Source organism: Poecilia mexicana, unplaced genomic scaffold, assembly GCF_051168715.1.
Source record: "Poecilia mexicana isolate PSO_F unplaced genomic scaffold, ASM5116871v1 scaffold_11, whole genome shotgun sequence".
Classification (NCBI taxonomy): Eukaryota; Metazoa; Chordata; class Actinopteri; order Cyprinodontiformes; family Poeciliidae; genus Poecilia; species Poecilia mexicana.
Genome location: NW_028263380.1, coordinates 19424689 through 19439121, shown reverse-complemented (window position 1 = coordinate 19439121; position 14433 = coordinate 19424689). Strand labels below are relative to the sequence as shown.

Genomic DNA, 14433 nt, shown 5'->3' with positions numbered 1-14433 from the left:
TAATTCGCTTTTTCAGATCCACACTGAGTTCCTTTGACTTTCCCATTGTAGCTTTTGTAGCTGAGTCTAATCACTGGGTCAAATGAGCCCTATTTAAATGGGCTCATGAGAAGTCAACAGCTGTAGTCAATCAGAATCACTTAGAAGAAGTGAAGAGGCCATGACATGAAGCTAATTTGATTGACACAACTCGCTACATCACCAAAGTTGACAAATTTTGTTGCTGTATGTATATTTTTGACCCAGCAGATTTGGTGACATTTTCAGCAGACCCATAATAAATTTATGAAAGAACCAAATTTTATGACTGTTTTTTGTGACAAACATGTATGTGTTCCGATCACTCTATCACAGAAAAATAAGAGTTGTAGAACTTATTGGAAACTCAAGACAGCCATAACATTATGATTTTTTACAAGTGTATGTACACTTTTGACCACAACTGTATAAAGGGTATTATAAATAAAATCTACTATTAAAGCAAAGTAGTCTAATTTTTGTAGAAAAGGAATCTGTAAATCATTGTTGATCCAAAATATAAACAGTGCCTTGCACAGATGCTGTATTAAATGACAGGTAAATATTTTCCAAAACTTTTTAGGAGTTTATTATCCTCGTTTTTTCTTTTGGCAACAAAGGTTGGGCAGCGTTTGTTTATTTCAACAAAGTGTAATAAATAAAACAGGAACATTGCATCTAAATAAACAAACGTAAAAAGATTTTATATGACTGGGAAAATAAGTAAATTCTGCAAAAAATTGCATTTTCTTCCATTCTTGAATCGTGATCCGAGGGGCCAAACAACATCATCCAGAGGGCCGCAAATGGCCCGGGCCACACTTTGGACATCCCTGGCATCAGGGACGGCTGGTATAAGTGGGCTAGTAGTGCTAAGCCCTCCTTGACATTTATAATAGAGATTTAAAATAAACAACTTAAAAATAATTACCTAAAACTAATACATTTTGGAAGTAATGTATCACATTTTGTTACATTTTCAACAAACCTGGTGTCAGACCGCTTGGGAAAAATCCCGGGATCTTTTCGAAGGGCTAACTTCTGATAGCCTAGTTCAGCTAACTGTCTGTCACGGCTCAGAATGATTGACAGGCGTCTAGCCATGCCCCCTCGGTTTGCGGCTCATTGGGACTAATTTTGGAAGTGAGGTGTTGGAGTGTTGAACAGAGAGACAGACATTGTTTTCCCAAGTTGTTTTTACCAGTTTATTCACGTTTTCGAGTCGAGCTAATTTGTCTGTGATCGTAACTCACCTGGTTGGGGCTCATAGACGGCAGTATTTGCGAAAGTTTGAAACACTTAAACAGCTTAGAAACCGACCCATACCTTCTTCCTCCTGACATGTTGATTATATTGTTTACTGTGCCTGAATTCACACCACATGATTTATGTCACTATGTCATAAACAGCGTTTCCTCTTACACCGGAGCAGCATTAAAAACGTACAGAAGACGAGATGCTAACAAGTTTTTTTTTCCCCATACATGCTAGGCTACATGATGGTGCGGCACTGTCTCCATGGTTACTAACGGTTAGACACGTACCTTCTCCATATTTGATATATTTCTAATCATATTTACTTGTAAAGTAAATGAACGTTAATCTTCTTACCTTGTAAAAAGTGTCGATACAAATCCGCGATTCCACCTTGTCATTACAAGATTAACGGCTGCTCTCCATCTCCGCCATCTTTCCTCATTAAAAGTTATACAATAAAATGACAAGTTTGGTTTCTATCCTTGTCTGATTGTGCAGCTTTTAGCCGCATCACCCTATAAGCATTTTTGCAGTAAAATAAACAAAATAAAAGCTACAGATATCCATGTTAGACTAGCTTAACATTAGCGCATTGGTTGGCGGAGTTCTGAAGAGCATGACGTCACGTGCAAATGATGATTAGGGTAAAAACAAGCTGGTTTTGGTTATTCAGGAAAAATAAATTACAACCTTACACTGCAAATGCAAAATTGTATTTAATTGATAATAATAAGCTGACTTAAATCAGTTTTCAACAAATTATCAACACTCATTTTTATTAAATTACCTGGAATTTGTGGTTGAAAAGTCTCCAAGTCATTCTACTTGGGCTGGATTAATTTAGAAATTCTGTGTTGTAAAGTACCTTAACTCATTACTGCATGTGTCCAACCACAAATGCTTTACCTGAGTTTTTCTTTTCTTTTCTGGAGGCAGAATTATGTATTTTTAGTATATATTTGGTATTTCAAATATTTGATGTAATTAGTAATTCTGTGAAGTGCCGCAAAGGGAAAGCACAACCCACATATGGAGGCCTTCCTTTTAAGTGTGTGTGAATGAACAGGTATTATCTTTATTTACCTGTTACGTTAATAAAATATATCTGAGTTAGATGTACTTAAATACATGTTATTAAAAACCAAATTGTTCAAGTTAATAAACTTAAATGTGTAACCTGAGTTACTAGGCTGTTTGTTAAAAAATAATTATGCTGTTTGTCAGTCTGTTTTCTTTGTTATTTTAAACACAGTTTAAGCAAAAATGGGAATAAATTGTGTTTTTGTTGCAGGTTGCTGGTAGCAAAGTTCAGAAAGCTGACCTTTTTTTAAATGCCAGAATGAATCACAAGTTAACTAACAGAATAGTGTAAAACTGTGACAGTTTTTGGTTTGTTTTGGACCTTTCTCCTCCCAGCCTTTGAACACGCCCTGCAGCAGCCTGAGGGAAGCGTGGAAAGAATCCAGAGTCCCGTCTGGATGTTGTATAAAACTTCAGAGTCCCTGCTGACACGTGGCAAACACATAACCATGCAGGAAGCTGGAACTGGAGCTTTGACTTCACCTCAGACCTGCAGAGGTGATTTCACTTCTGGAATATTTGTCAAATGTATTTAATAGATAACATACTTCTAAAAGAAACCAGGAAATACTAGGAGGTTTAGACTTAATTACTACAAGTCAGCTAAATATTTATAAATATTTCCTCTGTCGACAAGAATCCAACAAATTTTTAAGACATTTAATTGAATCACTCAATAAACCAATTATAATTAATGATTAAAATTTGTTTAGAATTATATAAACCAATAAAATAATTATATTCATACAACATATAAGCAGCAAAACCTTGAAATGGTAGTTTTCTATTTGACGCTATTAGTCATCGTGGAGGGCTTTTTACCCACTTTTTGTGTAGGTAGGATTTGAACCTGACTCTATAATAATTGCATTGTATTAGAATGAACCTATTTAAATTAAACTAATATTACTGGTGCAAAGTAGGACTTGCTTATTTAAAAATGTAATTTTTAGGTGGCATTTGTGGTGAATTTCTGTGATATAAATAAGTTGTCTAGTAAAATTTAATGGAAGAATAACAACTTTGTTCACATTATTGTCTTAAAGGTTAGATCACTATAAAAAGGGGAAGGTTGGTCTACCTGGTTAAACTGAAAATATAATTCAACAGATAATATTAAATAAATAATGAAGACATTTGGAGTATTTTCCTCTAATGAAACCGTGTTTATTGACAAAAGTAATGGCTAAAATTCACATGCAAACAATTTTAGCATCTTACATTAAGCATCTAAACATCAGGAGAAATATATTTAAAATAGTGTGAGATGCAGAGGTCACAGCTGAATTACATCACTACCTGGAGCTTTACCTTAAATATCAAGACAATAAAAAAAGAGAGAAAAAATGCTTATTAGTTCTGCTTTATTCTCTGTAGCAGCTCCTACGTGACAACAGCTAACCTCACATAATTTCACATGCCTGGGCAACGTGCTCCACAGCTTTTACCACATGATAGAGAGGATTAAAGCCTACAGCTTTATGTCTGGCTTCTTTGTCATATATGGTCTGCAGGTTAGATTTTTCCTTTTGAATTTGTCTCTCCTGCTCTTCCATTAGTTTCTTTTTCATGATTTCGATCTCCTCCAGTTGACCCTTTAATTCTTTCTGCATTTCTTGCATCTTTTTCTCATATTGTTCTTCTATTTTCCTTTGCAGTTCTTCTTTCGCTTTACGTATTTCTTCTTCTTTCTCCTTCAGGATTCGTTGTTTCTTTTCTTCGATTTTCCTCTCAGCCTCTTGGAACATCTCATTGGTGTAGTGACTTCCTCCATTCCTGTCAACAATGGTTCTGATCTTCTCCAGCAGCTCAGTGACCTGAGGTTTCTTATCTTTCAGCTTGTTGTTGAAGACATGATACTGGTTGTTACATCTGGACACCAGATCCTGCAGCTCTGGGCTTTTAGACAAATAATCTTCAATGGTGGTGTCTTCAAGGTCGTCTCCACGGGTAAACAGAACCATGCTGTATCTGTTTGCTGCCTCTCCAAAGATTTCTTGAATCTTTTGCACTGATTGTTTTTCTTCTTCTGTGAATCTGCCGATTGCAACGACCACCAGGAAGATGTGGGGTCCAGGAGCAGCGTAACAGATGCACTGACTCAGATCTTTGGTTGTTTTATCTTCTCCAAATCTGGTGTCAAACAGACCTGGAGTGTCAATGACAGTAACCTGCTGTCCATCCACATTACTGGAGCATCTGGAGCAGTCAATGGTCAGGGAAGTGGGTCTGCATTCAGACTGAAAGCACGGTCGACCCAGAATGGTGTTTCCAGTAGCGCTCTTTCCAGTCCCAGTCTTCCCCACCATCACGATCCTCAGTTCATCGTTGTTTATAATGTTTGTTCCTGTGAAGAACAAGGTTTGAATCTGAATTAAAATCATTGTGGTGGATGCTCCTTCCACCACCACACTGTGTTAGTATTTATTTATTTTTCTTTATATTAGTTACAGCTTATAGTATGCTTAAGTTAGTTATTATATTTAGACATATATTTTCTAATGGGTGCACACTTTAGTTAATATTTGTCTGAATGGTTTACTCACATTTGTTGTTTTGTTTGAGGTGCTGCAACTACAGACAACCTGGCAGAAGAAACCTGGAGCATACCATTTGTTTTTCTAAAAGACTGAAGGGGGGAGACCTTGTTGTTTCAAGTTCAACAATTAATTAGTTAATTTTGGCACTTAGATATTCACTTATTATTTGTGCAAAGTTAAAATTAGTTTTGCTTTATTTGTTTCATGGGATGCTTTAGTTAATTTTGTATTTGTTTGTTCTTTTATGTTGTGCCTCCCTCATGTGGTAGATTTAGGTTACTCCACCCTGTTGAAATTATTAGTTTATGGTCAGGGCTTAAATTAAATTTAGATCCATCCTTCAATCAATATATTCTGATTAGCAGAATATAGCTTTTGAACATAGCGCCATCAGTTGAATTAAAATAACTTGGTCTGTAGATTTCTGGTTAGTGTACAAATTCATATCTACAGGGTCAAATTGTTGCCCTCAGCCCCTCTGTAGCCCACACTCTCCCAGAAAGAGGGTAATAAATGTCTTCTCCAAAGAACTTAAAATGCCCTGTCTCTAGACACAGAACAGGTTCTGTTGTAAATCATCTTCCAAGCCACTAGAGGCACCCCCTGAATTACATATGAGAACGCCCCGAGGAAGAAAAGCTAGCCGCCTGAGCTAGGATGGCAGAAGACTATGTGTTTTTCTCCAGGTGCTCACTGGCGGGCGGCCTTTTATATGATGTCTGTTTTTTTGTTCATTTATCATTTATTTTATTTCTTTAGAGATAAAATAAGTTCTGTTTGTCAAATGATTATCTTTGGTATTTTTATAACAAGGTTATTAATCATCACTGATGTACATTTTAACTTCAGGCTGCGTTCACACTGCAGCCTGAAGTGACCCATTTCCGATTTTTTTGACGTAATGCGACCTGTATCTGATCTTTTCATGGCAGTGTGAACAGCACAGGTCGGATTCTTTTTCGAATGTGACCCATATCGTATCCGATTCAAATGCGACCTAATGTTCTGGTCTCATTCATCCGAACTGAACGTCACTGATTCTCAACAAATCTCACTATTCTGCGTCCTGATACGCGCAAGTGGGAAGAAAAACAACAACCATGACGGAATATATGAGGATTAAGTTGTTAATATGCTGCTCCGGTTGGACAACAACTTCAAATATTTAAGCTAAGCTCCACCGTTAGCCTCCATGTTTACTTCCGCAAACACTGAGCACTTCTTCTTTTTATGGCAGTTGGCAGAACACTTAGAACGCTGACGCTATGGCGCCCTCTACTGCGCATGCGGGACACTTTCAGGTCGTTTGCCCGTTTACACTGCAGAACGCATACAGGTCGCATTTACTGGCAGTGTGAACGACCCCGGCAAAAAAATCGGAATTGCCAAAAAAATCGGAATTGAGTCACTTCAGGCTGCAGTGTGAACGCACCCTATGTTTGTTGATCGGTTTGTCTTTTATATGATCCGTTGTGTGATTGTTTAATAAACGTTGTGATTGCATTTGAGCTGCAATGTCTTGTTTGGCTTGTCTTTGTCTTTGCATTGTTGTAAATGGTTTCACTATTGCACACGTGGATTTGAATTCGGTCGATCAAAATACAGAACGAGCAAGAAGATTAAATAATATTGTATTTCTTAACAACCCCTATTTAAGCAGCCTATTGTTCTCTGTTTGCAGGTCAGTTTTATTTGTGTTTTGTTAGAGTTCAATTGACCTTAGTTAATTTGGGTCCAAATTTGTTACTTATCATTTGATTTGCTCTTACATTGAGTCTTTATGCTTTGTTAACTATTCTTTGAACTATTAAATGGACACTTTTTCTACTTTTTGAACATTTTTTGTCGTCGTTTATGTCTGGTACCTTACAGGGACACAGAATGTTTGAATCTGAATTAGAATCATTATCATGTTTTCAGAATTTCAGCTTCTGTTTATTTGGGAGAGCAGAAATTATTGAGCGTATGCTATCTCCCCTAATTTTCGCAACATCCAGCTAAATAGGCACCAATTATAGTCGACACACTGCACTCTTATAGCAATTATTCAGTTTAAGCTAAATTACATTTTCTATCGGCTGCAGTCTGATGCGATGGTGAGGAAAGGAGGGACTACAATCTAGCAATCATTTAATGCATTTGGTTTTAGTTTTTTTTTAAAGAGATTGTGTGAAAATACCAACAGTGACTATTTAAACATAAATATATCCCAGAAATTAATTGTAATGGGTTAACCCCAGAATTACAGAACAGAAGACAGAAAGTGAAACATTCCATATATCTAGTCATATTTAACATGATAATATGTAATAATATCAGGCATGTTAGATTGAAAGTAACTTTTGAAAATAACAGTCTTAAAGCAAGGATTAAGCATTTTCATTAAGCCCACATTTCTGTATTAAAAATAGTTTTTTATTGGTCTTGTGTAATATTCTAATTTTAAATCTTAGCTGTATGTGGAAAATCATCATAATTAACAGAAATAAATGCTTTCAAACATTTGTGTGTGTATTTAATATGCAGTGAGTTAAAGTTTCTAAAGTAAATGGGAGTTTTTCCAATAATATTCTAAGTTATATTATATTACTATATAATTATTTTTATTGGGGGATATTTTCTAACATGCAATTATCCAGACTTACCATAGTTGTAGGACTTGCTTGGGCTGTCCATGATCAGTCAGAGAGAGCAGTGAGACACTCCAGCTGCAGTGAAGTAATGAAGACAAGGGTCTTTTTAAATAGCCTTTCAAACAAACTGAAACTGAACCTTTGATTGGCTCTAACCTAAAATTGAACAAACGTATTTCTAAGAAGCTGTTTTGAATTTTCAGAAAGTTTTCTTCAAAGTTGTGTGGGTGCTTAAAGCTTAAAGGTCAATTCATTGTTTAATATGTAACCAAATACTGCAACATATATAAAACCACCAACGGTAGCCTGGTTTTCCCCCCAGCTATCTGTACTTTCAATAAATGGCAGCACTGTGGGACAAACAGTGCAATAAAGAGTAAACAAAAGTGAAACTAAACAAACCATATATGGTCTGTATGATTCTTTCCTGGTTTTATGTCCCAGCTTTGTTTCTCTTCATGAGGCTAATATGTTCATTTCTGTTACTTCACACAACTTTAAACCTATTCTTGATTTGACTCAGTATACAGACCTTTGCAGGTTTATAAGAATGAAACCACAAATCACACATTTGACCCTTTATTTTATGAAAAAAGCACTAGGAATATGACTTCAGATTATTTGTGGTCTGCTCTTTCTCAGATTAAATTTTGTTGTAAGTTTTTTCCCTACAGAAGCAATGAAAATGTACAAAAGCATAAACATAGAAGATCATAATTTTCTATTGTTGGATGAGGAATTTTTATGTTTATTTTTTTAAATATTTCCCGTCATATTCTAATCTAGATATCAGAAACACTCAGCATTACCATACTAAACTTAATCTTAGAAAGTTTTCAAACTGGGTTGATGCCTGCAGCACCAGATGTTGTTCTTGTGTTTATTTCATTAATCATTTTATCTCCATGTTTAGTGAGAGTAGCAGTATATTCCTTTAATTAGATAACTTAAGGTTTGAGCTTCCCTGATCTGCAGTGAGCGGGTTATTACAGATGTTCTCAGTCAGTTTGGTGATTTTCTCAAATTATTCCTGACATTTTCAAAACAGTAAGTGCATGATTGGACTCACTGTACAGAACTTAGCAGATTTATAAAAATTCAACCACAAATCACAAATTTGACCTTTGATTTTGCAAATAGAGCATTACAGAAGCAATGAAAATGTATAAAAGAATAAAAATAGAAGACCTTAATTTTTCTGTTTTTTGATCAGTCAAATCAAATTTTATTTGTATAGCACATTTCAGCAGCAAGGCATTTCAAGGTGCTTCACAGAATTAAAGAAAAATAAAAATAAGAACAGCATGAGACATTGAAGAAAGAGAGAAAATTTGAAAAAAGAAAAAGATTAAAAGAGATTAAAAAAATAAAAAATAAAAATAAATAAAAAAGATGATGCAGAAAACTTGTTCAAAAAGTATCATGTTCTGAGTTAGATCTTAAAAACACTCACCACTACCATAGATGCGAAATGAGTTTCTGAATCGTAGCAAGTCGTAGTTTTTAGAGTGGATGCCAGTATACAGAGTCAACAGACCTGCAAACCATCCCAAGGTATTTTTTTCTGTCTGAAGCAGTTCATAGTCAGGGAACCTGCATTCTGATGTTTTATGAGTCAAAGCACATCCCATTCTTTTTCTTTATCTAGTCAACTTCATTATCAACGCCATTATGATTTTCTTGAGCAAATAGAATACAAAGTTTTCTTATATAAGAAAGGAGTTGAATTACTTATTTGCATCCTCTTACTGTATTTCTAACACTGTATAAAAATGGGTTGAGCAAAACAAAAATTGCAGAATATGTCAAATATATTTTATCCTTTTTATTGTCAGAATTATAGAATGGGGAAATTTAAGATAATGTTTACAACAGTCACACCCTACATTGTTTCATTTCTCTCTGCGGGCAGAACAATGAGTAGGAAAAGCTTCTCCACCCTCCTCTCATGAAGCTGCTGCAGCAGGAGGAGAGTCTGGGCAAGAAGAGGCAGAAAGTCGGCTTCTTGGCTAAAATCACGTTTTTATTGTTGGTATTTACATGTCCACATAATTTTCTACTAAAAATATATTTGTAAGCTTTTCTTGTCGTGGTACATTGCTTTTCTAACGTGTTTCAGTTAGTGAGAGAAATTTAATTTATGAACCTCTGAGTTCAACGTGTAGAAGATAATAATCATTCATATCGTCTATCCCCATCATTAAACACATTAGAGTAATTAATCATCACCACCTTTATGAATGCAGAAGTTTTGTGTCTAACGTAAAAAATGTCCACACAATAAAACTGAGCACAACAGCAATGAGGAAGTTTGTCTCAGGTGGAGGGACAAAAGTGAGGAATAAGTTTCACATAATTTCCCCTCCACATGAGGAAGGGGAAAACCAGCCTGGATATAAGTCTAGGGAAACTTATAGGCATCAAAGTCAAACAACAGTATTATCGTATATTTATTCTGTAAGAAACTCACACCCCATTGATTTTTTTGTACACCGACCAGGCTTTTTTTTTTATTGCATATTTACATCTAAAGGTTATGTGCATCAATTAAAGAATAAAGGTCAAAACGTGGAAAAAAGAGCCAATAAAAGCTTCAGTTTCAGTTTCATTCTGACGATAAGACTGTATAAAAATGCCTGTGCAGGACCCAAAGGGTATTCATTACTTCACTGCATCTGGAGTGTCAACACTGATCTCTCTGACCATGGACAGCGACAAGTTCAGCCCAAACAAGACCTGCAACGATGGTGAGTCAGGATATGAAGTCTGTTCTGATGTAGAAAATATCCATCAATAAAACCATGTAAGCATGAAACTTTTCACTTTCAACTTTCTTCTGTCTTATTCTGGGGTTTCCTTATTTTTCAACGTGAACGGATGTCATTTATAGGTGATAAGGAGACTTATTAATTAATGTTACTTTGAAATGCGACACTGTTACAATCAAGAATAAATAAAGGACAACAGAATGCATTCTGTCATTATTTTATTCAAGGGTCAAAGAAAAGAATGGCCATTGACTCTCAGCTGATCAGAGAGTAAAGAAACAAAAACATCACTTTTTATAACCTATCAGTAATGTAAGCATGGGACTTTACATCAGCTTATAACAAAGAAGACAGTCTTTTCACTTCTCCTGCTTTGCACCTGTGACCCTGAACGACGGTTCACACGAGTTCAAGAAAATAAAGACTGTGAGATTTGAGTTTTCTGTGTGTTTATCTTGGTTTCTGTGTCAGTTGAGTCTCCGTGTTGTCCTGTCTACCCCTTGAATGATCCCAGTTGTGTCTTGTTTCCTTGCTTACTCCCCTGTGTATTTAGTCCTACCTGTCTCTTGTTGCTTGTCAGGTCCTGTCTTGTCTGCCGTCAGTTGTGTGTTCCTACCAGTGTGAGAATCTAGCCTTTGCTCATCTGTCCTGCCTGGACTATTGTGTGTATTTCGTCATTAAATCATTTCTTATACCTGGGTCCATCATGTCTACTTCACCCTACAAATCATGACAAAGACAACTTCTCAGACAACGTCTGTTATCAGTTCTGTTTCCCCAGTAAATAAGCCGAAGTTTGTCATGACATAGGATTGACTTATTTGCTAGTGTTGATAGAGTTACTGTAGGCCAGTGTACATGCTGCTTGACAATCTTCCTCAGGTAACTCCAGCAATAAATCTTCCTTCAAAGCCTCAAGTCTATCATGAGATTCTTCAGAAATGAACATCACTGATTAATAAAACTCAGATATGACACCTTTCTTCAAACTATCCTAAATCAAAAAATATTCTGACGTTAACTTGGCAGAAAAATTATTTATTATTTTGAGTCTTTATGAAGGTTTTGAGTTCAAGATATTTAAAAAAAGCATTTCTTTTCTGAGTATAATTTACTTTGTAAATCCTGCAAGCTTAGTCTGGTAAATAAAGATTCTGAATTATTTGGAGTTCTTTATCTTTTCATGCTTTAAATGTTGCATCAGGTCTACCAGGTATAAATAATTGGTTACCCCACACTGGACTGAACTGAGATAAACAAATTAGCTCATTAGAAGGTTTCTTTAAATCTCCCCATTCTGTTGATGAATATCTCCATGTCCACATGTCATTGATTCCCTCAATATATCCTAAGATACACAAAGGCTGAAGTTCTGAGTACAAGATGATGATCAGATTCAAACTTTCTTCTTCACAGGAACAAACATTACAAACAACAATGACATGAGGATTGTGATGGTGGGGAAGACTGGAACTGGGAAGAGCGCTACTGGAAACACTATTCTGGATAGTCAGCAATTTGTATCCAAATGTAGTGCCAAATCCCTGACCATTGACTGCTCCAAAGGCTGCAGTAATGTGGATGGACAGCAGGTTGCTGTCATTGATACTCCAGGTCTGTTTGACACCAGGTTTGGAGAAGATAAAACAAGCAAAGATCTGGGTCAGTGCGTCCGCTATGCTTCTCCTGGACCCCACATCTTCCTGGTGGTCGTTGCAATCGGCAGATTCACAGAAGAAGAAATAAAATCAGTGCAAATGATTCAAAAAATATTTGGAGACGCAGCAGACAAATACAGCATGGTTCTGTTTACCCGTGGAGACGACCTTGATTCCACCATTGAAGATTATTTGTCTGACAGCCCAGAGCTGCAGGATCTGGTGTCTAGATGTAACAACCAGTATCATGTCTTCAACAACAAGCTGAAAGATAAGAAACCTCAGGTCACTGAGCTGCTGGAGAAGATCAGAACCATTGTTGACAGGAATGGAGGAAGTCACTACACCAATGAGATGTTCCAAGAGGCTGAGAGGAAAATCGAAGAGGAGAAACAACGAATCCTGAAGGAGAAAGAAGAAGAAAAACGTAAAGAGCGAGAAGAAATTGAGAGAAAAATACAAGAAAAGTATGAGAAAGATATGCAGAGAACGCAGGAGCAATTCCTGGCTTTAACAGAAGCAGAGAGAAAAGAGAGACAGAAGGATCATGAAAAAATAATAGAACTAATTAACCAAAAACATGAGAGTGAATTGAAAGCAGAGCGATTCAAGCTGCAGTACGAGTTTGAAGCCAGGGCCAGAAAAGAAGCTGAGCAACATAAATGTCATGTGTCGTGATCGTGGATGTGTGATAATGTGAGGTCAAAAGTTGTAACCTAGCAGTTATTAGACATTAAAACATTAAAACTAATAAGAATTTTTAAACATTTTCTTTCTTGTCTTTAAAAATAAAGTAGAACTCCAGGTAGAATGATGTGTGACCTTAATATCTCATAATTTGTTTTAAAAAGTTTCTGCTGATGTTTAAATGCTTGCATATTAAGTAAAATTGTATCATTGAATATTTGGCATCATTTGTATTATTTTATAATTTCCAGATCTCTGTGAATTTATTAATTTCTTTCAGTTAAATTCAAAATTAGGATGTAAACTCACTAAATGTTTGTGTGTTCATTCTTTCTATTTTATTTCTTGTAATAGTTAATTTTATAACTTTAATTTGTGATCACTGTTTAAACTTCAGTGTAATGTGGGTTTATTTATTGATTCATTTTAATCCACATCTGTTGTGGCATCCTGTGCTGAGCTGAGTGAAATACAACATTTAAACATTTGCCTAATCAGTAAACACTGTTAAATTATAAGAAAATGTTTCAAGGGTCTTTATTTACTATTATTAACTTAGTAATAGCTGTCAAGTCATATCTTTTTTTAATTAGACCTTATAATATTGACCTTCCAAAGTTTTTTTACAGTGATTTAAGCTTTAACACAAGCTTTAAACACAATTTAATTTAATTTCATTAATTTATTTACAAAGCAAAAATTAACCACAAAACTCCCTTTAAAGCATTTTCAAAATAAAACAAGTCCTACTTTACACCAATCACATGAAATCCAGTTTGGTTAAAAGAAGTTTATTCCAGTAAATTACAATTATTACATAGTCACATTTAAATCCAACACATTCTTATTGAATCCTGTTTATAAAGCAGTAAATTCAGCTGAACCTGATCATTTAAAGCCAGTTGGTAAGATGTGATCTAAGGAAACCCAGTCAAGTTATTGATTTTCATCAATCCCACATGTGGTCAAGCACGAGGCCACAGTGGAAAAGAGCCACTTTGTTTTAACTGGAGAATCATCTGGCAGAATCAAGTTCATGATAAGAGATTATTTACTGGAACTGGGTGAGAAGTTTAGAGGACAGGAGAGAAAGAAACCCATTAAAACACAGAAAGGTTTTAATGAGAACTGACTGTGTGGTGGCTGATGGACAAAGGCTATTAAGAGTTAATATCAGCTCCACATATGGTGGTATCCATTGTAAAGACATTTATACCATATGATTGGACCTGGAGCACTTTCTATGTGAAAGAAAACCAAAGTGAATACAGACTCAAAGCCTGTTAGGTTTATAAAACTTAATCTGAATGAGAAATAAGATTTGTAGAAAGTTCTGGACACTAAACATTTGTTACAATGAATTTACTCATGTTTGGAGAAATGAAACACAATACATCAAAACACCTCATATTACATCAACTGGGGCAAAGTGTGTAATTCCTGTTGCTTGTATTATGTTTTCACTTTATCCAACTTTCAGTACATTTCAGATTCACTCAAATTATAGAAAACACAGTAAAGCAATAATATAAATAGTATATTTGATCCTTTATTGCATAAATAAAGCACTTGCATTGTATGTAGGGGTGAATCAACTGCAGTTAAAGGATGACATTCCAACTCCAATATTTTTTTCTGAAATGTCTCCAAATAGAGAAAGAAAGTTGCTGAGTTGGCAACAGTGAGGACAACAGTCAAACAGTGAAACGTGCAGACATGACATGCAAACCTCTGATGGCAGAGCAAAGGAGGACAGTGGTTGATTTTTAGACATTTGCTGAGGTAGAAAAGA

General features: G+C 35.6%; 2 protein-coding genes across 2 annotated transcripts; one reads left to right on the top strand and one right to left on the bottom strand.

Moving 5' to 3' along the window:
- Window positions 1–3511: 3511 nt before the first annotated feature.
- LOC106933124 (GTPase IMAP family member 9-like) lies at window positions 3512–7623 on the bottom strand. Its single transcript, XM_015012193.2, has 2 exons — window positions 7541–7623; window positions 3512–4702 (listed from the first exon to the last, which is right to left on the bottom strand). The coding sequence occupies exons 1-2, from the start codon at window positions 7569–7571 to the stop codon at window positions 3759–3761; spliced, it is 975 nt and encodes a 324-aa protein (XP_014867679.2). The 5' UTR covers window positions 7572–7623; the 3' UTR covers window positions 3512–3758.
- A 2530-nt stretch (window positions 7624–10153) lies between these two features.
- Window positions 10154–13164, top strand: LOC106933125 (GTPase IMAP family member 9-like). Its single transcript, XM_015012196.2, has 2 exons — window positions 10154–10275; window positions 11713–13164. The coding sequence occupies exons 1-2, from the start codon at window positions 10161–10163 to the stop codon at window positions 12630–12632; spliced, it is 1035 nt and encodes a 344-aa protein (XP_014867682.2). The 5' UTR covers window positions 10154–10160; the 3' UTR covers window positions 12633–13164.
- The last annotated feature ends 1269 nt before the right edge of the window (window positions 13165–14433 follow it).

Coding starts and splice junctions, on each gene's coding strand:
- LOC106933124 (XM_015012193.2), bottom strand. CDS start 7,571: ATGGACAGCCCAAGCAAGTCCTACAACTATG. Junction 4,703..7,540: donor AAGCAAGTCCTACAACTATG/GTAAGTCTGGAT, acceptor TGTTCTTCACAG/GAACAAACATTATAAACAAC.
- LOC106933125 (XM_015012196.2), top strand. CDS start 10,161: ATGCCTGTGCAGGACCCAAAGGGTATTCATTACTTCACTGCATCTGGA. Junction 10,276..11,712: donor AAACAAGACCTGCAACGATG/GTGAGTCAGGAT, acceptor TCTTCTTCACAG/GAACAAACATTACAAACAAC.